This window comes from Furipterus horrens, unplaced genomic scaffold (genome assembly GCF_987537825.1).
Source record: "Furipterus horrens unplaced genomic scaffold, mFurHor1.1.pri manual_scaffold_11, whole genome shotgun sequence".
Classification (NCBI taxonomy): domain Eukaryota; kingdom Metazoa; phylum Chordata; class Mammalia; order Chiroptera; family Furipteridae; genus Furipterus; species Furipterus horrens.
This window is the reverse complement of record NW_028327181.1, coordinates 83,594,177-83,617,914: the sequence shown is the minus strand read 5'-3', so window position 1 is coordinate 83,617,914 and position 23,738 is coordinate 83,594,177. Positions and strand designations below refer to the sequence as shown.

The window sequence follows — 23,738 nt, the reverse complement described above, 5'->3', positions numbered from 1 at the left end:
TACTACCTGAATCTCAAATTCCTTATAGCCAAAAACAAATTTATGATTTCCTTTGCCCTCCTCTTGCCAACTTCTTGATGATCTTCTGAGGTTATCCTCATCTTACGCATGTGCCCAGGTTACATACTTTAAGGTCATCTTTGACTCTTCCTCCTCTTATTCTCGTGTGGTGCCTCAGTTCTGATGAACATCTCCGTGTCTTCTTTTCTCTTCCGACTTCTATTGCCTTTGACTGTTGCCTCTTTCCATTCCCAGTCTCTTGTCTGAATCATTTCAGTAGTACATTTAAGAGTTTTTAATTTGGATTCCATGAATAGGCCTCAGGGGATCTAAGAATCCCCTTAAAATTGTGTGCAAGTTTTTTGTGTATATGCATTTTTCTGGGGAGGTGCATTAAGCTCTTCCATGGGAAAGAAAGTGAGAGATAGAATGAGAGAATATGACAATTTAAACAAGTCAGTTTCATTGATTTCTCCTTTTTCTTTGCCTGCTCTAATCCAGGGCACCGATCTCTGAGTAGTTGAGGGGGCATGTAAGACATGAAGAAAAAAAAAGGCCTAACAATCAGTACAGCTCGGTAGTCAGGCAGCCCAGCAGCCAGAGATCAGAGGCTCCGCAGCGTCAGAGCCAGGCTTTAATGTTCTGGAGCAGCTCAGGAGAAAGCTGGGGCATCAGCTGGGGCGGCAGTGGGGAGGTGTCCTCCTGAGCCCTGTGGTCCCATTCGTTCATGTGCTTCCAAAGGACTTGGAGGGCTATGAAAAGCTTCATTGGTGAAAATCCAGAGCCAGCCAGTGAGGCAGTGTCCCCAGAACAAGGTTAAGAACATTTCTTCAACTGGACTGCCACCCTCCGCCTCTCTGCTCACTAATCTTTCCTCTACCACCAGACTTAGTTTTTAAACACATATCTTATTGTGCACCTTCCTTGATTAAAAACCTCAGGGTTTTTACGAAACATATTAAAAACTCCTGGGCACAGTGTCAAGGCCTTTCGTAGCTGGGAACCTGTCAGACTCATCCCCGGCACTCCCCTGCCCTCACTTCCAAGGCTGAGCCACAACAGGTTACTGCTGGCTGTTATGAGAGGACTGCTTGCTACGTCTGTACCTCTGTGCATTTGATCATTCTCGTCTCTCTCCAGGGTTCCATCTCTCTCCATTGCCCAGTGAGGAACCTCCGACTGCCCTTCTAGGCCCAGGCTGAGTGTCTCCTCTTCCCCTACGTCCATCCCTAATTCTCTGCCATCACCCTGACAGAAGCAAGTCTCTCTTGGCTAGGTTCCAAAAACATTTCATACATATCTCTGATAATGTCATATTATATTGTAGATAACCTACTTTTATTTCTGTCTTTCCTACAAACCAGGAATACCCTGCAGGTAGGGATGGCCTTTTTCATGTTTGTATCCCTAACACCTAGTTTCATGCATAGTCCAAACAGGAGCTTAATACACTTTTGTTGAATGGAATCACTTATGAAAAGTTATTATGAGTCATTTAAAATTAGAGACCAATGCTTATTTAATAAGTCAGAATAGGCTATAATAATAAGTAATAACAAAGTCTCATTTCCACTGCTTATTCAAGTAACTACTTCCTTTGTGGAAGTGGATTTTGAAAATCTTCACATGTCAGTGTATATTTTTGATGTGCTTTCTTGAGATCCTAAAAGAATTACAGTTCTAATGCAGACTAGAGCTACTGTGGCATTTCTGCTGATGTTATATTGAATAGATTCTGTTATTTGAGAGATCTGCATTATATATAATAAGTCCTATGGAAATGTGTTTTATCTCTCTCAAACTTCAGGGTAATATTTTGTGAAATTTTTAGTTACTTTATAGGACCCAAGTCAATTTAATTGAGCATTTTCGACATATAGAAACAGAGTTAAGAATGTAGTATTTATGTATTATGTAGTTTGCTTGGCTAAATTTTCAAAGTCCCAGCCATTGTAAATGTGTTTTCTAGGTATTTAAATTAGTTCAGCTATGAAAGTAAACACTGTTCTGTAAATTAAGAGCTTTAAATAAAATTTTAAAAATGGTCTTGCCTTCCTTATTTTTCTTTGAGTTTTTTAAGGAACGAGTCCATAATTAACTTATTCAGCCACTTATTGAGTACATATTGTGTATTAGGCATTATGCTACATGTTTGCAATTTAGGATTGATGAGGCAGTAGCTGTCCTTGAATATAGTATTCCTTCACTTATCGCAAGTATTACATTCTAGAACCCCCCCACCCCCCCGGTGAAGAAGAAACCTTACATTTATTCTACACTCTTTAACCTACGTAACTTTAACAACATATGTATACAGTACTGCAAAATTCCACAATATAGCGAAAAATCTGTGGTAAATAATTAAATATAATATTTTTAAAAATCCCATGATACAGTGAGGCTGTGATAAGTGAACCGTGATATAAAGAGGGACTACTGTAGTTCACAGTCTAATGGAAAAGAAGGTCTTTACACAAAAGATTGCAATTTAAACCTTGGAGAAGCAGAAGGAAACTCGTCCTTTGAGAACCAATGTTGATGTTGCGAATGGATGTGTCTGCAGATAAATTTGTGGCTACAGAATCAGGGAGCTAAAATGAGACCATAGCATTTTTTTAAAAAATATGTGAAGTAGGAATATAGGTTATCTTTAAGAATGAATGGCGTGGGGTAGCGCTTGAGAAGAGAATGGTGTACAGCTGCATGATGACGGAGGGAAATGGGCGATAACTGACAAAAATAAGCAGAGGGTAGCATGCAGTACTGAGGAAGCAGTGAGAGTAGAACTGAAACGGATAGCATGAAACCGTGAGGTGACAGCGCAGGGGCGCCATAGTCTCGCTGTGTTCTGTGACCAGTGTGCAGGCGCAATAAAGCCATATTGTGTTCAGGGCTTATGGGATGGGTAGTTCAGGCGTATGAGATTGCCTGTGAGCTGAGAGTCCTTGAAAGAAAGTGTGGCTTGATATGGAAGGCAGTATGGTAAGGAGGAAGTTGATAAACTTGGAGAAAGTTAAGAAACTGGAGATGAGGCTAAGGCCTGGTACTTTGTAGGTACTCAGCCAATCTTCTTTTTCTTGTTTCTGGCCATCCTCTCCTTGTACCTGTTTCATAACCACCATCGCCTGACTCTGCAGGTGGTTTGTATAGAGGAATAGTTTCAAATCATGGTGGTAGCAGTTGGCTTGGAGAGTAGGATGAGGAGGCAGGTTCCAAAGTCCTCATCAGATAGACCCAGTGACTGGGATACCAGCAGTGCTTGGGGTATCGGACTCTAGAGAAGCTCAAGGCTTTTCCCTTCATCTCCCTACCACTCATGCTTGAAGGGTGGGCCAAGAACAAAGACATTTTATTGGGCCATGGTTCTTAGGACAGCAATTTTCTCTGTGATGAGAAGGGTTAAGACTCAGCCTTCAAGTGCTTCTACTAAGTTCCCTAGTCTCTACAAGCCTTACCATAAGCACAGATCTTATTACGTTCAGTGATTTAAAAGGGAGTCCTTTTTGACATAATGATAGACGTAGTAACCTTACTGGCAACCCAAAGGGTCTTCCTTCTCAGAACCTAAAATTTCTAGGAGAGTTTATTGTATCTTGTGATTTCTTTTACATGAGTTATTAAATGTGTTGTCATAATTTTTTCTTAAAGATATGATTTTTAAGGCCTTCATTCCAAGTGAGAACAAGCTTTTTTATGAAAATACACGTTTTATATTCCACTTCCAGAAATTTTCTTTTTCGCCTGTAGTTTTTACTATAACACTGAAATAATACTTCATTATTTCACAGTATACTTTTTTGGTATAGGACAAATAAACGCATTTAAAAACTCAAGCATCTGAACTGTAAAACCTAGACAGATAAAGATTCCTAGAGTGAGTAAACAGGAACCCCACGTCATCCTAATTGTAAGAAATGGAGTAAATGTTCATGTAAATTTGGCTAAAGAATGTATGTTAATGGGATCACTGTATTTTTCATCATGTGCATATGACGAAGAAAGAAAACTTTCCTTTAGATGTCCTACTTGGATTTTAGTTAGTTGATATAAGACTGTTTTCTTTTCCTTTTTAGGTTGCAAACATGTTAAAGGCATCCTGTTATATGGTCCTCCAGGCTGTGGTAAGACTCTCTTGGCTCGGCAGATTGGCAAGATGTTGAATGCAAGAGAGCCCAAAGTGGTCAATGGGCCAGAAATTCTTAATAAATATGTGGGAGAATCGGAGGCCAACATTCGCAAACTCTTTGCTGATGCTGAAGAGGAGCAGAGGAGGGTAATGTTAATATAAGTATAATTCAGTAAAAGTTTATTATGAATGAAACCCAGTGTTAAGGTGGAAAACTTGTCAGTACAATCTATGTTTTGAAAAACTTGAGGTTAAAATTTATTTAGTACCAAGTTATGTCACTCAACCAGGATTATGGGGGATTTACATGATAGGAGCAGATGTCATTACCCACATGTTCCTAATACAAAGATAGATGATTATATAAGCCGGAAGTTTTGCAAAATCAGATCCTGAATTTATTTTCAGGTGGCACTTTTATTCCACATTACTTCCAGAGATTTGAACTCATCCTTTGGTAAATGGGGACATGAAATCCATAAAGGGACTTATAGAATTACATTTATGTTAGGTCCGTGTGCAGAGAGCTAACTTACCACTGAGTCAGTTCAGTTGCAGAGTGACAGGTATGAGTTGTTAGGTCTCAAAGGCAAGCCTGATTTCAGTCTTAGAAAAAATAAGATTAATTATAAATAAAACCAGAGTTTACTCATTGTGATGCTTAATTTAAAGTGTCAATTTGACTAGGCTTCAGGGTGCTCAGACATTTGGTGAAACTTTATTCTGAGTGTGTTTGTGGGAGATATTTCTGGATGAGATTGCCATTTGAACAGCAGACTGAGTAAAGCGATTGCCCTCCCTAATGTGGGTGAGCTCCATCCAGACAGTTGAAGACCTGAAATAGAACAGAAAGATCTGCAGATCTTGAGACTTGTCAGCCACCATTATTGCATCAGCCAATTCCTTATAATTAATCTCTCTGTAGCGTGCTAGATAGATTGATAAATAGAGATCTACACCTAGATTTCTATCTAGATATATAGATCTACATGTATATATTTTCAGGTGACTAATAAGATGGATCTTGGTTCTGTTACACTGGAAAACCCAAACTAATACACTAATATTACATATTTGTTTCATTGACGGAGGGTTTAAAAATAATGCCATGGGATTTCTTTTTCTGGCAGCACAGTAGACTAGGCAACTTGAAAACCTTCCTTCTACATACCCCTTTATATGCTGGGTAAAATATAACAAATCATTTAAAATGCATCTCTCAGGAAAGAAAAGGATCTCTCCAGAAATGAAGAGAAAATTCTGAAAATTAGGATGATAAAGATATGAGCTGAAGCGTTGGTTTTGGTAATGTATGAGTTTGGGTTTTAGCACCCACTGAGGACAGATAATGAATCCTTGAATCCACTTAAGGTATGGACTAGGCTCTGGAACCTTCGAAGGGGTTGTGTCCTCAATGAAAAGAATGGACTAGGAAAGATCTTCCTATCAGCAGAGAAATAACAAGAACATTTAACTGTCTACCTGGATTCTGAATTGGGAGCTGAGGAATCTCTCATGGCAATTCTAAACCTTGACTTATGCTTAGGATTTAAAAACAAAAACAAAAACATACACACATCCCATCTATGGTCTAAGGCCCATCAGCTGAGAAAATAGTTTAAAAATGAATCCTGTACTAATGATACCATAGGAGCACCCCAGGGAGTGCTCCAACAGCCCCGGCCACAAGAAGTTCTCATAGGGGAAGCTAAAATAGCTTCAATAAATGGAAAATGTTATCATCAAAATTTAAAGCTCAGCAACCAGGCTAAACATAAGCCAGTAGTTTCAGCTGAAGAGGGAAGTGATAAACAGAAGAATAAATCTAAAGAAATCACCCACAGTGTATCACAGAGAGAAAGAAATGGAAAATATGAAAGAGAAGTTGAGGTAATAAGAGTTGAAGTGAGAAGTCCAAATTCAAAGAATAGTGCACAAGCCTTATTCAATGAGAGAATGGCTGAGAATTTTCTAGAATTGATAAAACACATAAATACTCATATTCATGTAGCACCATGATCCCAACCAGGGTAAATAAAAATTAAGTTATTTTTAGACCCATTGTAGTGAAACTGGAACATGTCAAAAAGAAAAAAAGAGAGAGAGAGAGAGAGAGAGAGAACCATCTTAATATCAGCAAAAAAGAAATGATACAGAGCCCTGTCTGGTGTGGTTCAGTGGATTGAGCGCCGGCCTACAAACAAAAAGGTTGCCGGTTCGATTCCCAGTCAGGGCACATGCCTGAGTTGCAGGCCAGATCCCCAGTTGAGGGTGTGTAAGAGGCAACCAATTGATGTTGCTTTCTCACATTGAGGCCTCTCCCTCTCTTTCTCCCTCCCTTCCTGTCTTTCTAAAAATAAATAAAATTTTATAAATAAAAAGGAAATGATAGTGACATGCAAAGGGAGATCCATTATCTTGACAGCAAACTTTTCAGTGACAGCAAGAGAGATCAGAAAAGAGTGGAAACAGTATCTTCATGGACCTAAGTGAAAATAACTATCAAGTTAAAGTTTTATACCCAGTTTAATTCCCATTCAGGAATAAAGGTGAAATAAAATTTTTTGTTTCAAGCAATGACTAGTAGAATTAACTAGTCACAGAAGATTGCTGGAAGAATATGAAGCGGGGTGCACAATACTTGAGACTGAAGGAAATTGAGCCCAGAAGGAAACAGTGGCTGAAAGAAACAATGATGAGCAATGAAATTGGTGAAGACAAACAAAATCTGGAATTTCTATTTCTGGTAGTGGCAGATTAGGTAACTTGAATCATGCCTGCCACTGAAGACTACCAGAAAAGCCCAACAAAATATTTAATCATTTTTTGATCAAAGGTATCAAAGAACTTACAAGATCTGGAAGAAGAATGGAGGCCCAGAGAAAACGGCCCTGGTACATGGAGGCTAAGGGGGTAAAAGGTCTCTTTTTCTGGAGCTATTAGCCCATGCTGGAGTTAGCTGCTAAATAGCCATGCAGCCCTTTTGATGGGTTAGGAGGAGTAACAGGGGCAGAGATTAGAGCCCACGGCCCACAAAAGGGAACTTCCGTCTGATGAACATGCCTCAGTTTGAGTTGGGACCCTGAAGGGCTGCGCCATAGGAATAAGTGTTAACTAGAAGTAGACATGCTGTCCAAAAGGCTGCAGATCAGCTCTGAATCATGACGTTCTCTAAAATTAGACTGAGGCTTCCTAAAACACTAGTGCCTCCAGGCATCTGGCAGAATTGTAGATGCTTCCTGGAGGAAGGTAATACCATGCAAGGCCTCAAATTATTTCTGTAATTTGCAAGTGAAATGTCTGGTGTATAATCAAAAGCAACCAGACACAGAAGGAAAAAGAAACAAAAGATGATAGGAATTGTGCCTCTGGATATTAGAATTCTCAAATAAAGACTTCTAAAATAACTATTCTTATCCCATTCAAAGGGAAACAAGATTGAGAATTTTGGAAGAGTGCTAGAAACTAAGAAAAAGTCAAATGGAAGTTATGGGAATGAAAAATTCAGTAACTGAAATTAACTTAAGTAGATGGGTTTGAAAGGTCAGACACAGCTGAAGAGAGAATCAGTGCCCTGGAAGGTGTTAGACAAGAATAACTAGAGACAAAGGATGGACGAGATGAAGAAAGATAGAAAATACCACAAGAATGTCTTTAAAGTTCTAGAAAGTCAGGAGAAAGACAATGGAGCAAAGCAATATTTGAAGAGAAATTGGATTAGAACTTTCTAAAACTGATGAGGAACATCAGTCCAAAGATTCTGGAAGTGATATGAACCTCAAGCAAGAGAAATACTGAAGAAGTTTACACCTATAAAGTTAATCATCGTTAAACTTATGAAAACCAAAAAACAGAGAATAAAAAAAGATTACCTTCAAATAAGCAACAGTTAGTTGGCAGCTATCTTCTCAACAGAAATGTTGGAAACCAGAAATCAATTGAATGCCATTTTTAAGGATCTGAAAGAGAATAAACTGTCAACCTAGAATTTTGTATTCAGTAAATGGATAAATGTCCTGTATATAGCCAGTGAAGTATTACACACTAATAAAAATAAACAGACTGTAGCTATACAAAGTTTTGAATCTCACAGATAAATGCTGAACAAAAGAAACCAGACAAGAAAGAATATTTACTGGATGAGTCTGTTTATATAAAGCTCAAAGTATAGTGTTTAATGATGCATGTGTAGGTGGTAAGAGTATAAAGGAAACAGAAATAATTACCACAAAAATCAGCTTGTGTTTCCTTTGGGAAATGGTGGAGGACTGTTTCTTATTGTGGTTTCGTGGGTGTTCATTTTGTGACAATTCGGTGAGGCATACATTCACATTTTGGAAAATAATGAAGACTTTGGTCATCAGATACCCAGATTTACTGGAAAGCTATAGTAATTGAGACAGTGTAATATATTTATGCAAAAACAGGCCAAGGACACAAACCAAGACTCAGGAAGAGCTTACCATACGAAAAGTGAAAGTATACAAATCAGAGGGGAAAGAAGAGACTACTTCATGAATGTGGAGATCAGTGGTTCTCTGTAAAAAATAAATGGCATGCAGCCCCTATCTCACAACGTGGATTTGCAAAAAACAGAAACAAAACTTACAAGAGAAAACATTTTTAAAAGAAAAAAAGCAAAAAGCTTTAAGAATTGAGGCTAGGGAAGAATTTCTTTATCAAGATAACAGAAATTAGATCCATAAAAGAAAAAATGTTAATTTGATTACATTAATATAAAGAAAATTCTGTCTGACAAATTACACTAAATACAGATATCTCAAACTGGAGAAGATATTTGCCATGAATGTAATCCTCAAAGAATTGGCATCTTCTATAATAAATTCTCTGTAATAACTCCTGTAAAATAAGTAAGAAAACTTGAGATGGTGAACACACAGTACAGTATACAGATGTATTATATAATACATCATCTGTATGTTGCATGAACTTGTGTATACTGCTTCTAAATTTCAAATATGTCTCATAGATTCTAGCTTATCATTACTTAAGGTTCTTCTTGTGCTTACATCATCAAGACACAGTACTTGAAGAATTTTCTTTTTCTCTTTCGCTTATAATTTAGAGGATGGCCATCAGATGCTCCATAATGGCAAAACATTTTTGTTTTTAGATTTGCATACACCTTTTAGAATGGTCAATCCAATTTTTTATGTCTATAGCATCTATTTCTTCTTGTCATCTCTCTATAGTACCTACCTATAGCATTTGTCTACTTAGAAATCATGTCAAGCCCTGGCTGATGTGGGTCAGTGGATTGAGCACCAGCCTATGAACCAAAGCATTGCCAGTTCAACTCCTAGTCAGGGCACATGCCTGGGTTGTGGGCCAGGTCCCCAGTTAGGGGCAACCACACATTGATGTTTTTCTCCCTCCCTTCTCCTCTCTCTAAAAATAAATAAATAAAATCTTTTTAAAAAAACCATATCAAGGAAATTTTGATGGACAAATGAAATAAAAGATGGAGAAATACTGTCATGTCCTTTTAGAAAAAAGAGATGGCTTTGTTTCTTGTCACAATACTGCACAATGAAGGCCTTTTGTTGAATAAGCGACTGAATGAAATATCATATTTTCTTTTTGGTCTTAACAATATATTCACTCATTCTTGAATTTGAGGAAATTTATATAGAATATCATCATCTGAAGGCACATAGTCTGAGATTTTACTTTTAATGATCAATTTCACTGTCTTCATTAGTGTCTCAAGTGCTGCTATCTCACTTTTTACATTCATCTTTGGATTTGTATAATTGCAAAATATCTTTATCAATTTTCTTCGTTTGTTTGCTTGTTTGTTTGTTTTTGCCATTATGGCCAGGGAATTTAAAGCATCTGAGTTCTCAACTGTGTTCGATTAAACCTAAAATCAGACAACAAAGATGGTAGATGGTGTCTCCAGACTTCTTTTATACCTTCTTGAAAGATGATACAATACTTTGGACAACACTAAGAAAACTGAGGGATGATGTCATAGTGATTTTTTTTGTGTGGGGACCCCCGCTCTGTAACAATTCCCCCCTCTCAGACTTAAGACCCTTTATAATCTTATAAAGGACAATGGGCGAAAATCTCATGCTCCTCTAGCTGCTTCAAGTTGGACATGGTCGTCATCCTACCTATCCTTGGGTCCAGAAATCCCTAATAAGAGTAGGGGTGTAGAGGGGAGGGTGGCCTTCCCATATGGGGAAGGATCGTGCAGACTTCAGGTCAGTTGGCTGTCCCCAGGCAGCAGCATGCTCAGTTTTCCAAGGGCTGGCACTGTTGGACAAGCTGGCATCCTTGTCGTATTCTAAGGACAACAGATTTGGCAACAGGGTTAAAAGGCATCATTATATCCATAACCACTAGATGACAAAAGGCAGGGATTAGTTTTTCAATATCCCACATTAGGGGAAAAAAAGGCTTCTTTGGAGGCAGGTGTGCAGGGCACACCTATCCAAAACCCTTTTGCCCACTAAGTTCGGGCTGTGGGGAATATTTTAGGGCCCCCCCCGCCCAGACCTCTGGGCTCTTTCTTTCCAAGCCATTAGGTTAGAAAACAGAAACCAGTTTTAAAGTGAAGCCCACAGACCACGCCATACTTCACCAACCCAGCCACTTACTTCAGCCAAACCGTTGAGTCTCAGGAGGCAGTGATGCAGACAGGACTAAGTGAAGCCTATATGTACAGACAATCACTCAGGTAATGAGATCATAGGCTTATGCCCTATGAAAACAGAACACGCATGTTAATTTACGCAACATAACCCACAAACCAGTCTCTAACTCTGCAAGACTGTCTTATTGGGAAGACATCCAGTTGCAAGGCATTTGACATTCTTCTTGCCTGTAAATTAAGCATCTTTGATGATGCCACAGACCTAGTTTAACTTTCAAATGAAAACAAACTTTAAATGAAAATAAACTTTGAAGACAATTAGCTGCACTAGTTTATAGTCTACCACTGAGCATTGTGATTTTCCTTGAATCACGATTTTTCTCCTTAAGATTACCCTCCTTGTCATTAAAGGAACTGCATTAAGTCCAGTTTTAATTTATCCTGTTCGTTTGCATAAACACAGCAAGAACAGCAAATGATCACATATGATCTTTATGTCTGCTTTGCTGAAACTTACACAAGGAACCTTTAGGGTGACTTTCAGTCTGCCCTTCAGGGCACAGAAGCTGAGCCACATACCTGCCATTCAGCCTTGCCTGTAAACACCCGTCTTTTCCCAGTCCTTCGCGTTTTCCATTGTGCCTTAAGTTTCCTTCTAGCCATCTTTCAGGAAAGCAACCTTCGTTCCTTCCATGGAAAGATTGCCATGAACTGCACAACCAATCAGGTACCAGGCCTTTTTTCTCGTGGGCTTTTACTGCCTTCGAAAGTCAATCCCAGTTCCTCAGGGCTTTTTGGTAACAACCAGAGCCCAGACATGCCTCCTTTTGGAATGACATTCCTGTCAAAGTCTTGGTTAATAAAACCTCTATTAATAACTGGTCTTATTAGTTTTATGCAAAGAACCTTATGTCATTACTTACTTCTTCAGAATGCCAAATTCTGGAGGGATCAGCTAGGGAGAAAAATATACAGTGTGAAGGAAAATCCTTGTCCTTCTAATATTCACTAAAATTGCATTCCCATACTTTACATTTTCTTTTTTTCACTTTCCTACATGTGAGGGGGTCTTTGGGGGGGGGGTTGCTGGCTCAATTATTAATTTATTTTGCTTTCATTTTTTTCCCCCACTAAAAATTTTTGTTTGTTTTTCTATTACAGCTGTCCCACTTTTTTTCCTGTTGCTTCCCCGCACCCTGCCCACCTCTTCTCCCACAGTTGCATCATTCTCAGCAATTTCATCACTCTTCTATTTTCTTATTATTTTAATCTTTTTTAGCATAGTTGGGAATTGATGAATAATGATGACATAATTTCTAGAATATTGAAATAGCATAATATAACTTAGATTTATAAAAAGATCCAGTGGATCCATATGGTAATTTCCAGATAAAGTGTTATTTTTTTTTAATATATTTTCCTTTTTGGTCTGTGGAAGACTTCTAAGAAAAAAATGTCATGAGATACTAATCTTTAGAAATAAACTTGCAGACAGTTTAAATATGACACTATTAATGATACAGTTGAGTTGGCAAAGAATTTCCAGGTTGGTGTTAATCATAGCCAGCCTTTTCAGTTATACCTTTCTCAATTCTTACATCCAGAAAAGGCTTGGTGTACTCAGCTAATGACCTCATGGAGGGTATGTGTGTTACATAATAAAGAAAAGCCTCACCTCTGTGGTTCTGGCCAGTCCAGGCTGACGGAGATGAGCACTTGCATATAGGTCAGAGTAGTTAAATATAGAATAGTGGTTTTCGAAGGCTGTTGCCAGGAGCTCAGTGGCATCAGCTCTGTTTCTATAGGGGAAGACTTTTCAGATGGTAAGAACAGAGCTGGTGTGGAGGGAGGTTAAGGGGTGGAGGGATTGAGCAAAATGGATAAAGGTCTTATGAACATGGACATCAGTGTGGTGATTGCTGGGGGGAGCAAGGTATAAGGGGACTAAATGTAATGGAAAAAAATACAATAAAAATTAAATTAAAAAAAGAAAAAACAGAGCTAGAAGCCAGTGAATTTAAGAGGATTGCATTGTGGAAATTTAAACTCTTTGATAAGGGGTTTATTGATGATTCAGCTATATTAATCCATGAACATTAATTTTGACATCTTTCTTACCTGACTCTTGATCTATTGCAAAGAGAACTTGGCTTTATTTAAGTAACACACCTGTAAAAATTGATGTTACTATTCTGACTAGGTTGGGGGAAGGGACCTGATGACAGGTCACAAGATTAGTGAGGTTCTGAAAAGGTCAGAATTGTCCTGAATTATATTTAAGACAGATTGCTCCTGTGATCATTTAATCAGACACAGTGTTCTTGTTATCTCTGGCTTCCCTTGCACATAGGTGACTTTTGAGGTTGGCCTGAGAAGGAAGTCATGATTCCACTGGCAACATAGGGCACATTGACAGCAAAATGTTTACATTATAGCAGCTTTTTATTTCATGCTGTATTGGCAGACAACCTTGAATAAAAATGTTTATAAAAATAATGTAGAATCCCACAGTTTTTCAGTCACAAATAGGTGTGTCTCTGTTTTGTACCAAAGACAGCAAGAATTAATACCCTACTATATAGAAGTGTCTGTCAAAGCTAAGGTTGTAGTTCTAATTCCTCATTCTCAGTCTTTTGAATAGTTTTTGGTGTTGAATTTTTTTTTAATGGCAAGCTATCATTTATCATCAGACATCTGTTCCATAAATATATTGAGAAATTAATTTTTTCAGATTTGAATTAAGTTTTTAAAACATTTGTGGAAGGACAACAGTTTTGTAAGTAATGTTCAGGAAAAAAATAATAATACCTAGTTAAATTTTGGAAACCTTAATGAGCACATGACTATCAATCACTTTTCATAGTGTTCCATTAAAGAATGAAGAATATTCTAAATATGAATAATAGCATGTGTTATAAGATATTTTTTCTATGTTTCTATTTCTTATTATGAAGTAAAATTGACTTTCTTCTAGTGTACAGTTTTATGAACTTTAGCATGTGTATAGTTTTATGTAACCATCACTAAAATCTAGATATAGAACATTTACATCACCCCCCCAAACTCCCTCATGCTGTCCCTTATTTTGGTCCCTCTCCCTTTGCTAACAACTTCTGGTACTACTGATCTGTCCCCCGTCCTATGGTTTGTCTTTTCAGGAATGCCGTAACCTTTTGAGATTTGCTTCTTTCAGTTGGTATATTTCCTTTGAGATTCATCCATGCTGTCGCGGGTATCACACATCCCTTTTTATTGCTGAGTAGTATTCCCTTGTATGGATGTACTGTGGTTTATCCATTCACCTACTAAAGGGCATTTGGGTTGTTTCCAGTTTGGGGCACTTATGAGCAGAGTTGCTATAAACCAAGGAGTGGAATTGCTGGATCAAAGAGTGTTTTATCTGGTTTTGAGTTTAAAAAAAAAAAAAAAAAAAACTTTATATATTTATATTTGTTTTAGACCCAGTATAATTTCCTTCAGGTCATTTTTGGAACTGTTTTTCTTCCTACTTCTGATATAACATTTTATCTTTCTTCTTATGTTTTCTTGGTCCCCCTTTTCTTCAGGTTGCCTGTTTTGTAGGCATCTAACAAGTTGTCTTCAGGAAATGCATTGCAGCAGCATACATAATACTGAAGACTTAAAAGTTATTAAATATCTGTAGTAAGGAATTAATGTGGAGCAGGGGAGTTAAATTATAAAACCAGCCATGCAATGAAATATGGAGCCATTAAAAATCATATTGTATAGTTGTATTTATAGGCATGGAAATGAGGTTAAGGTAATGTCTGAATGATAAAAAGCGCCATACAAATTATTTACATATCATCAAATTAATAATGTTAGTTATTTCTAGCTAGTTAAATTTTAGGTGATTGATTTCTTTACCTTTTTTTTTTTTTTTTGTATTTTTCCAAATTTTTGTAATATAATGTATTTTGCAATTAGAAACAAAAATAACTGTTTCAACCTGGCTGCTGTGGCTCAGTGGGTTGAGCGTCGGCCTGCGAGCCAAGTGTCGCTGGTTCAATTCCCAGTCAGGGCACATGACGAGGTTGCATGTCAGGTCCCCAGTTGGGGGCACAAGTGAGAGGCAACCACACAGTGATGTTTCTCTCCCTCTCTTTCTCCTTTCCCCTCTCTCTAAAAATAAATAAGCAAACAAACAAATTATTTTTAAAAAACTGTTTCAAAGAATAATTAATGTTCAAGAATATACTAGATACAGTGAGTTCCCAGTTTTGTAATTAAAATAAATTTAAACTATAGAAAAAAATTTGCAGAATGTTTACAACAGATATTTTTAGGTGATATAATATAGTTTATTTTTGATTTACTTCTACAACTTTTGCTCAGCTAACTTCTAATACTTTTATAATAAGTTTTTTTTAATCCTATTCAAAAAAAAAGATTATGTCTTTGTCAGAGGCTTAATGAATACCAACCATATATAATTTTTGATCTCATTAGGCCCATCTTATATTATCCATATGTTGTCATATTTAGGTTATGTTTATTCTCACCTGTTTTGTTTATCCCTAATGTTTTTGTTTAATTTTTTTTCTAGAGTGTACTTCTCTCTTTAGTTTTTATAAAAGACTTAATTACTTAAATATAAATTGTTAGAGGGTCTGTTTAACTTAACCTAATCAATCATTAGCATTTAAAAGTATTTGTATCTATTAGAGTGTTTACCTTTATAAACTAATTTATTTTAACAATGACTATGTTTAATGAACTAAAACAGAATCTCTGCAGAAGTAACAGCACCCCCTTGACTCTTTTCTTTTTATAAACTGTGTCTCTGTTCTCACTTCATTATCAGGAGAAAATAATCTGTTTTCATGTGATATTACTGAATATGGATCGTGTTCAATTCCTTCCCCCATTTCCCCTGTCCCCAGTGGACCACTGGGTGGAGTTACCATTTAACTATATAATCTGACAAACAAATGAAGATTAAACCAACTGTTTCTGGGACAATCTCCTCACCAAAAGTCAGGGAAAATGGGAGAGAATTGCCGTTCACTGACTTAAGAAATGCATTTGATAAGGATAAGAATTATTTCATGTAATAGAACAACAATAAAAATAAAGAAATAAATTTACAAAAAAGAAAAAAAAGTTTCTCTCTAGGACATTGTACTTACTAGCAAAGAACACAAATTGCAGATGAAAATGTAACAGTCAACCAATTATATTAAAAAAAGAATTCTGTCAAATAATCAAATGAGAAATTAGGTGAATGAGCAGTTAGTTATGTATGATAGACTCCTCACTTTCATCATATATAATGTTTTTTGTTTTATGGCTGTTAAATAAGAGACTCTGGAATGTGTTTGCAGTTTGCAGAATTCCAAGAATGCAGTTCCAACACCTTTGAGAGGACAGCAACCATGATTAGACTTGCTCTATTTATTAGTCAACATGGAGCGAAGTCCGTCTATGGGAAGCTTTGCTTTGCTTTTTTGGTTGGTTTATTTAATAATATATTCAAAGGATTTGAATTATATGACATTTAACATAATTTCTTCTCTTACTAGCTTGGTGCTAACAGTGGCTTGCACATCATCATCTTTGATGAAATCGATGCTATCTGCAAGCAGAGAGGGAGCATGGCAGGTAGCACGGGGGTCCATGACACTGTCGTCAACCAGCTGCTGTCCAAAATTGATGGGGTGGAGCAGCTGAACAACATCTTAGTCATTGGTATGTCTGCTAAGGAAAAAAAAACAGAACTGTGATTTCAAAAACATTAGGCACATAGGTTCAGAATTAAGATGTGTATAGGTTGTCATTATACAACTTAGCCAGTGTTTCCAAATTAGGATCCAGTGATACTGAAGAATTTGACTGTTTTAATGTCTGGCCTTAATAGGACAAATGACAGATGGGTTTTAGTGACTCGTGGGTTTAAGCATATAGTTCACCCGCAGATTTAAAAGGCAGCACAGTGTGATGCAGTGGTTTTCCAACTGGGTCCTCTAGGCCTCCAGGCGTCCTTAGGGGCTCCAGGGTCAGTGAGGGCCAGGGAGTGAGCTTCAGGTCACGCATCACGATTATAATTTCATCTTTTAACTGCTTTATGTGCTGACGTTCTTCTTAAGATGACTTTTGGAGAGGGGAAAGTTCTGCTGTTTATGAAGGTTGAAAACCATTCGCCTACAAAAAGGGGAGGGACTTTGGGGTCAGACAGTCAGGTTCACACGGCCCCTCTCTCACTTTGACAGGTTACTTACCCTCTCTGAATTTTAATTTTCCTTTTTCAGTATTTGAAGTTTCCATCGTATTTATATTCCATTGACTTGTACAGTAATGAAATAGTAAAGCAAAGTCGCCAGGTGTTTTCTTTAGAACAGATGAAGATCAAATGATATTTTTATTTGAGAATGATTTGGTTTTCCAGTTGACCTTTATAAAATGTCCTCGTAGCTTCTAAGGTAAATTACTATTCTTACATGTACTGAAGGAATATTTTATTTTATTTTTGAACTGTGATCATTTGTATGTTTTAACATCTGTGCTCAGGAATGACCAACAGACCAGATCTGATAGATGAGGCTCTCCTTCGACCTGGCAGACTGGAAGTTAAAATGGAAATAGGTAAGAAGACCTGTCACTGATATCATGGGGGTGGGGGCTATATTTCGAGTTCATTAGCATGAGCAAAGTCACATAACCCAATGGTTTAATGTTTGTTAGAGAAATTGTATATCATGAGAAGCAGATGTTTAGATGCTTGAATATCTCTAAGAAAAGATTAGAAATAAAATAATCTCTACTTTATTTTCAATTTTACCAGGCTTACCAGATGAGAAAGGACGACTACAGATCCTTCACATCCACACGGCAAGAATGAGAGGGCATCAATTACTCTCTGCTGACGTAGACATCAAAGAACTGGCCGTAGAGACCAAGAACTTCAGCGGTGCTGAACTGGAGGGCCTGGTGCGAGCGGCGCAGTCCACGGCTATGAACAGGCACATAAAGGTCAGTGACGTCAACCGACAGATTAGGAGTGTGCAGCCCTGTAAATACCGTGCCAGTGTTCTTTCTCTTTCCTTTCAAGAAGAATGCCAGGCCTACGGTGATGCTGACTTTGATAGAGAAGATTCATAGTAAAAGGAATAGAGATTAACCATCAGCCGCGAACTCTTCAGAGTAGCAGGAAAAGTCCCGGTAGCATCTGCCGCGTGGTAAACACTGACCCACCTGCCGTGGGTTGCCTCCATCTGATACATGTGAAGATGAAGAGTTTGAAGAGTTTTTTTAAACCTCCATCTGATACATGTGAAGATGAAAAGTTTGAAGAGTTTTTAAATCTTTGTGCTGGGTTGAGTTGTAGCATATCACAGGAAGTTGGATTTTCTACATTCTAGAATTACGGGGGCTGCTTCATGGAGTAAATAGACTGTGTAATTGCTATTTTTGACCTATTAAGCTGGATATATGAAGATAATAAAGCATGACTTCTCCCCTCAAGGATTTCAAAATCAGGGAAATAGACAGGTTTGCAAATCAGTACAATAATATATTGATAGTCAGGTAGAAATACATACAAGGATACTTTTATTTAGATAAAGTTTAAACAAGTACATTTGACCCTTTACCATCCCTTCTCTTCACCTGTGGCTAGATATCTCCCAGATTTATGTCTTATCTCTTGAAAGTATCTCTCCCACTTCTAATTTATACTAAATAATTCTACCTTGATGTTTTATCAGGTCTCATTTAATGTTCCAAAACCAAATTTGCTATCTTTTTTTTTTTTAAAGATTTATTTATTTATTTATTTTTAGAGGGAGAGGAAGGGAGGGAGAGAAACATCAATGCACAAGAGCTACATTGATTGGTTGCCTCTCAAGTGCTCCCAACTGGGGACCTGGCCTGCAATCCAGGCACGTGCCCTGACTGGGAATGGAACCTATGATCTTTCAGTTCACAGGCCGGTGCCTAATCCACTGAGCCGCACCAGCCAGAGCAACTTTCTTTTTCTTACTACTTTTCTTTTTGTTCCTATTTTGCTATCTCAATTTCCCAGGCTTAAAATTTCAGGGTTATCTTAGCTTCCTGTCACTCTGTTGTGTCCTACATCGAGTCATTTGCCAGATTTTGTCAGTTTTATCTCGGCAATGTCTTTCAGTTCTCGTTGTCACTGTCCACTTCTAGTTGACGAACCTTCTTATTTCATATCATTCTACTCTTCAGAAACTTTCAGTGAGTCACTTTTGTCTACAGAACAAAGTGCAGACTTCTTAGCTTTTGTCTTTAATGTCCTCTAGACCTAAGGTCCTAAGTGAGCCTTTCCAGATGTGTTCCCAGTTATTCTCCATATTTTTGAGCCAAACTGAAATACTCGCTGATCATCAGACATTAACTTATTTTTCTACTTCTCTGCTTTATTTTTCTTCACTGAGAGTCTTTACCCTCTCTGTTTACTTACCTTTTCAATCCCTGATTCATATGTTACCATTTTCTTTGAACCTTTTCTGCTCCTCTCTTTCAAGAATGATATATTATCTTCCTGAAATAGTAGTGTATCATTTATCGTACCTTTGGTTCAAAATAGACTTATCCAGCACCTGCTATATGCCAGACACTGCTAGGGGTTAATGCTACAACTACAAAGAAGTATATCTACCCTTGAGCAGCTCACAGTCTATCCTCCACATAGAAAGTACATGGAAGGTAAGGAAGTGGAAGGTGTCAGGTGTGGTCAGCTTGTGGGGAGAGAAGAACCTTCAAGGAGGAATTTCTGTGTGGCTGTTTCTCTTGGTGGGGCAGGGCATTTTAGGGAGGAGGAACAACATATGCAAAGGGACAGAAACACAGCATCGCATGATGTGTTAGGGTGATTCAGGATTGCTTCAGCACGAAAGGTAGGGAGAGGAGGTAGACAGAGATATTGTGAGGAGACTGAAGCAGGGGATGGAGCACAAAGAGCCTTTTATACTGTGCTAAGAGGTATGGGGTTTTTTCTGTGAGTAGTGCTAAGCCATTGAAGAGTTTTAAGAATAGCGGTGACATAGTGTTAAGACATAAGATCACTCTGGCAGCTGTGTCGAGTGGAGTACTGAGGGGAGTGGAGTTGGCAACACAGGCAAGAGAGGGGAACTTTTATAAAGTTCTTGCAGGAAATAATAAGAACCTGAACAGTGAGGCTGAGTATATTCTAGTTATTTGGGTACATTCCAGCAATGGTTCTAAACCAAGTGGGGTCCCCAAACTGCGGCCCATGGGACATATCTGGCCAGCCACTGGTTGTTATAAATAAAGTTATTTTAGAACACAGCCACACCCCTTCGTTTACGTACTGTCTGAAGCTCATCCATACCACAGCGGCAGCGTTGAGTATTCGTGACTGAGATTGCATGGCCCACAACGCCTAAAACATGTACTGTCTGGCTCTTTACAGAAGAAGTTTGTCAACTTTAAGTCCATATCTTATTCATCTCTGAATCTCCCACAGTATCTCAAGTAGGTTTAAATACTGAGAACATTGTAGGTATTTAGTAAATATTTTTAAAGTTAGTAAACTTATGTATGTATTCTGAACCAAACTCTATCCATAAGTCACAATTTCCCTACACAATAGAAATGACTGTGTTCTAGTTCAAGAATGCCATACTGGAGAAAGCCACTTCAGACAGATTAGGAAAACCTCTTTTAAAATACTGGAGACCCGCAGGAGGAGGATACTAGTACTACTGCATTTTTTTGTTTTCAATGCCAAAGGTTTGTATAGAGTGGGAATATTATATTGGGTCCTTTATAAAGTGGGTTGTTCCTTTCTTTCTTTTTCTTTGTTCTTTTCTTTTATCTCTGTGCCGTAAGTAATGTCTTGGTAAGAAGTGATCGTAACTTAAAGAAAAATTGTATAAATGGTGTGAAAATTGTTCCTCACCTTACTGATCCTTCACCTCAGGCCACATCAGTGCTTCTTGGTAAAATCCACAATAACTAGTTTATCAGTTATCAGACTTTTCATATGCATTAGCCTCAAGATTTTTCTCTTATTTAGTTATTTGCCATTTTAACCTCAATAATCTTATCTCAAAATGTCTCTTAAGTCATCATCTTAGTAAGAAACATGCTTTCTTTAAGCATGTATCAGATGTCCACATGAAGCAATGAGATGTGGTGGAAAGGTCACATATGCATAGCCCTAAGACATGGTTTAGCATTACCCTTCTTCCCCATTTTTGTTTCTGCTCTGTGAAATGGCAGTAACTACCTGTTCATCCAGGCCTTCGTGAAAATGAGATCCAATACTGATTGTGGAAGTGCCTCACAAACTATATATAAATGTTAGTTGTTCTTTACATTTTCCTTATTATTGGCTGATTTGAGAGGATATCATGCATCCTTTTCAATATCTGAGTTTCTGTGTTTTGTTGACTATTCGCAGTTATCATTTTTCTAATTGTAAAGCTAATACGTTAGTTACTACTCAACAGAATATATTCTTGCTCAGACTTGCAAGTAAGAAGTAGAGTGCAAATAGTGGACATTATTTCCCTCACCTTTTCCATGTGATCATATTATCCTTAATTTAAACTTCAGGTGACACCTACTGACTTGTGATCATCACCTTTTGTATCAAAGACCTTTTAATTAATTTATTTTTTTTACATTATCTATGGAATATCTAATACAAGGGACTTGGAGGCTCTTCAAGGACGGGAAGGACATGTAAGACACTAGCTTCACCCACCAAAAGAACTAGTACTAACATTTCTTTCTTTTTCTGCATTTAAAAAAATTTGTATTGTCAGAAGTTCTTTAAACACTGTTTTCCCAATAAGACTCCTCCTTGGCTGAACAAAAGGCATACAGTTGAAAATATATTCGCCAATGACATCTCAGACAAGGGATTGATCTCCAAAATATATAAAGAACTCATACGACTCAACACCAAGAAGACAGACAACCCAATTAAAAAATGGGCAAAGGACCTGAACAAACACTTCTCCAAAGAAGACATACAGAGGGCCCATAGACATATGAAAATATGCTCAACATCACTAGCCATCAGAGAGATGCAAATAAAAACCACAATGAGATACCACCTCACACCAGTCAGAATGGCCATAATCAACAAATCAACAAACAACTTGTGCTGGAGAGGATGCGGAGAAACGGGAACCCTGGTGCATTGCTGGTGGGAATGCAGACTGGTGCAGCCACTATGGAAAACAGTTTGGAATTTCCTCAAAAAACTAAAAATGGAACTGCCTTTTGAACCAGCAATTCCATTACTGGGATTATATCCGAAAAATCCTGAAACACCAATTCAAAAGAACCTATGCACTCCAATGTTCATAGCAGCACTATTTACAATAGCCAAGTGCTGGAAACAACCTAAATGCCCATCTGTAGATGAGTGGATCAAAAAACTGTGGTACATTTACACAATGGAGTTCTATGTAGCAGAAAGAAAGAAGGAACTTCTACCATTTGCAACAACATGGATGGAACTAGAGAGAATTATGCTCAGCGAAATAAGCCAGGCAACGAAAGAAAAATACGTTATGCTGTCACCTATTACAGGAAACTAATGAACAACACAAACAAATGAGCAAAATTGAACCAGAGGGCATAAGCCTATGACCGCATTACCTGAGTGATTGTCTGTACGCATAAGCCTCACTTAATCCTCTCTGCAGCGCTGCCTCCGGAGACTCAACAGTTTGGCTGAACTAAATGGCTGAGTTGGTGAAGAATGGGGTGGTCTGTGGGCTTCACTTTAAAACTGAATTCTCTTTTCTATCCTAATGGCTTGGACAGAAAGGGCCCAGAGGTCTGAGAGGGGGGAAACATAAACTATTTCCCTCAGCCCAAACTAAATAAAATGGGCAAAAAAAAAAAAAAAAAAAAAAAAAAGGCATACAGTTTTCGTTTCTCCATTGCTGTGGGCGTTCGTAGCTTTACTAGTAGTGATTGATGAATACGTAATTTGAAACTTATGACTTAAAATTGGTATAGACAACATTCACCTGTTTTTTTGATGTTCTTTCTTGTATTATAAAAAGCCATTATTAGCATTTTTTTGTTTCATTTTCAAAACATTTAAGTTTAAACAAAGTCCGGTGGACTAAACTGAACAGGTCTTCCCTGTTAAACTGTTCTTTCAGGTGTTCTAAAACAAGTGAAAAATCCAGTCATAAACACTTGATGGTCATGTCACTTACAGTTGAACACATGTTTGCGATCAGCTAAAATTCCTGTGATATTTGGTTGTTTTTGTCTTGAAAGGAATTTCTGCTTCAGGTAGAGAAGATTCGTAACCTAAATTTCTTCTGCTCTAATGTTGTAAGGAAATAGATTGAGGACATACGTGCACACACACGAACACTTTACAACTGAATCAAAGCTCTGATTTATGTTTGCAGAGCTTCAATAAAATTATTTATTTTCTGTAGAATTTTGATTGATTCAGGTCATTCTACCCTTAATTTAACAGGAATGATAAGAACTTTGAAAGGTCAGATTTAAAAGGTTATGAAATTTAAGGGTGACCACTTGATATTTGCTAGTGTTGAAATACAAGTTTATTAGTTTCTGCAGGTATAAGCTGAAAGATGTTGCCTCTTCTATATTGATTAGCTGTTATAAATTAAATGCAGGGGAAAATCAGACTAATTCAGACAAGTGAAGAAAGGTTTTCTGAGTGAGTGAAAATTCAGAATTGCAGAATTGTTTAAAAATAAGGTTTTACTAATTTGACAAAATAGTTAAAAATAGCTAAGAGAAAGCCTTAGAAAACTTAATGAGTAGTCAGGAATAATTTACAGTTGTACTATTGGTTGTTTATAATCAGGTAACTTCTAAAATTTTTGGAGTACCTAAAAAACAACTTGTAACTCTAGCCCACCCATCTTAATTCACTTTTAACTCATTGGGTGTGTCCTTTCTTAGTAGTAAAAAAGACAAGTTGCACACCACCTTCAGTCCTGAAATCTATCATATATTTTGGCAAATGTTGAAAAA

General features: G+C 37.5%; 1 protein-coding gene across 1 annotated transcript in view; it reads left to right on the top strand.

Annotated features, from left to right (window-relative positions):
* The window catches only part of NSF (N-ethylmaleimide sensitive factor, vesicle fusing ATPase), a 131,523-nt gene that overhangs the window by 58,919 nt on the left and 48,866 nt on the right, over positions 1–23,738 (top strand). Inside the window, exons 9-12 of the mRNA XM_090292764.1 lie at positions 4,074–4,273; positions 16,292–16,457; positions 17,277–17,351; positions 17,551–17,738. Of these exons, the coding sequence (XP_090148890.1) occupies positions 4,074–4,273; positions 16,292–16,457; positions 17,277–17,351; positions 17,551–17,738 (629 nt within the window). The remainder of the gene's footprint in view (positions 1–4,073; positions 4,274–16,291; positions 16,458–17,276; positions 17,352–17,550; positions 17,739–23,738) is intronic.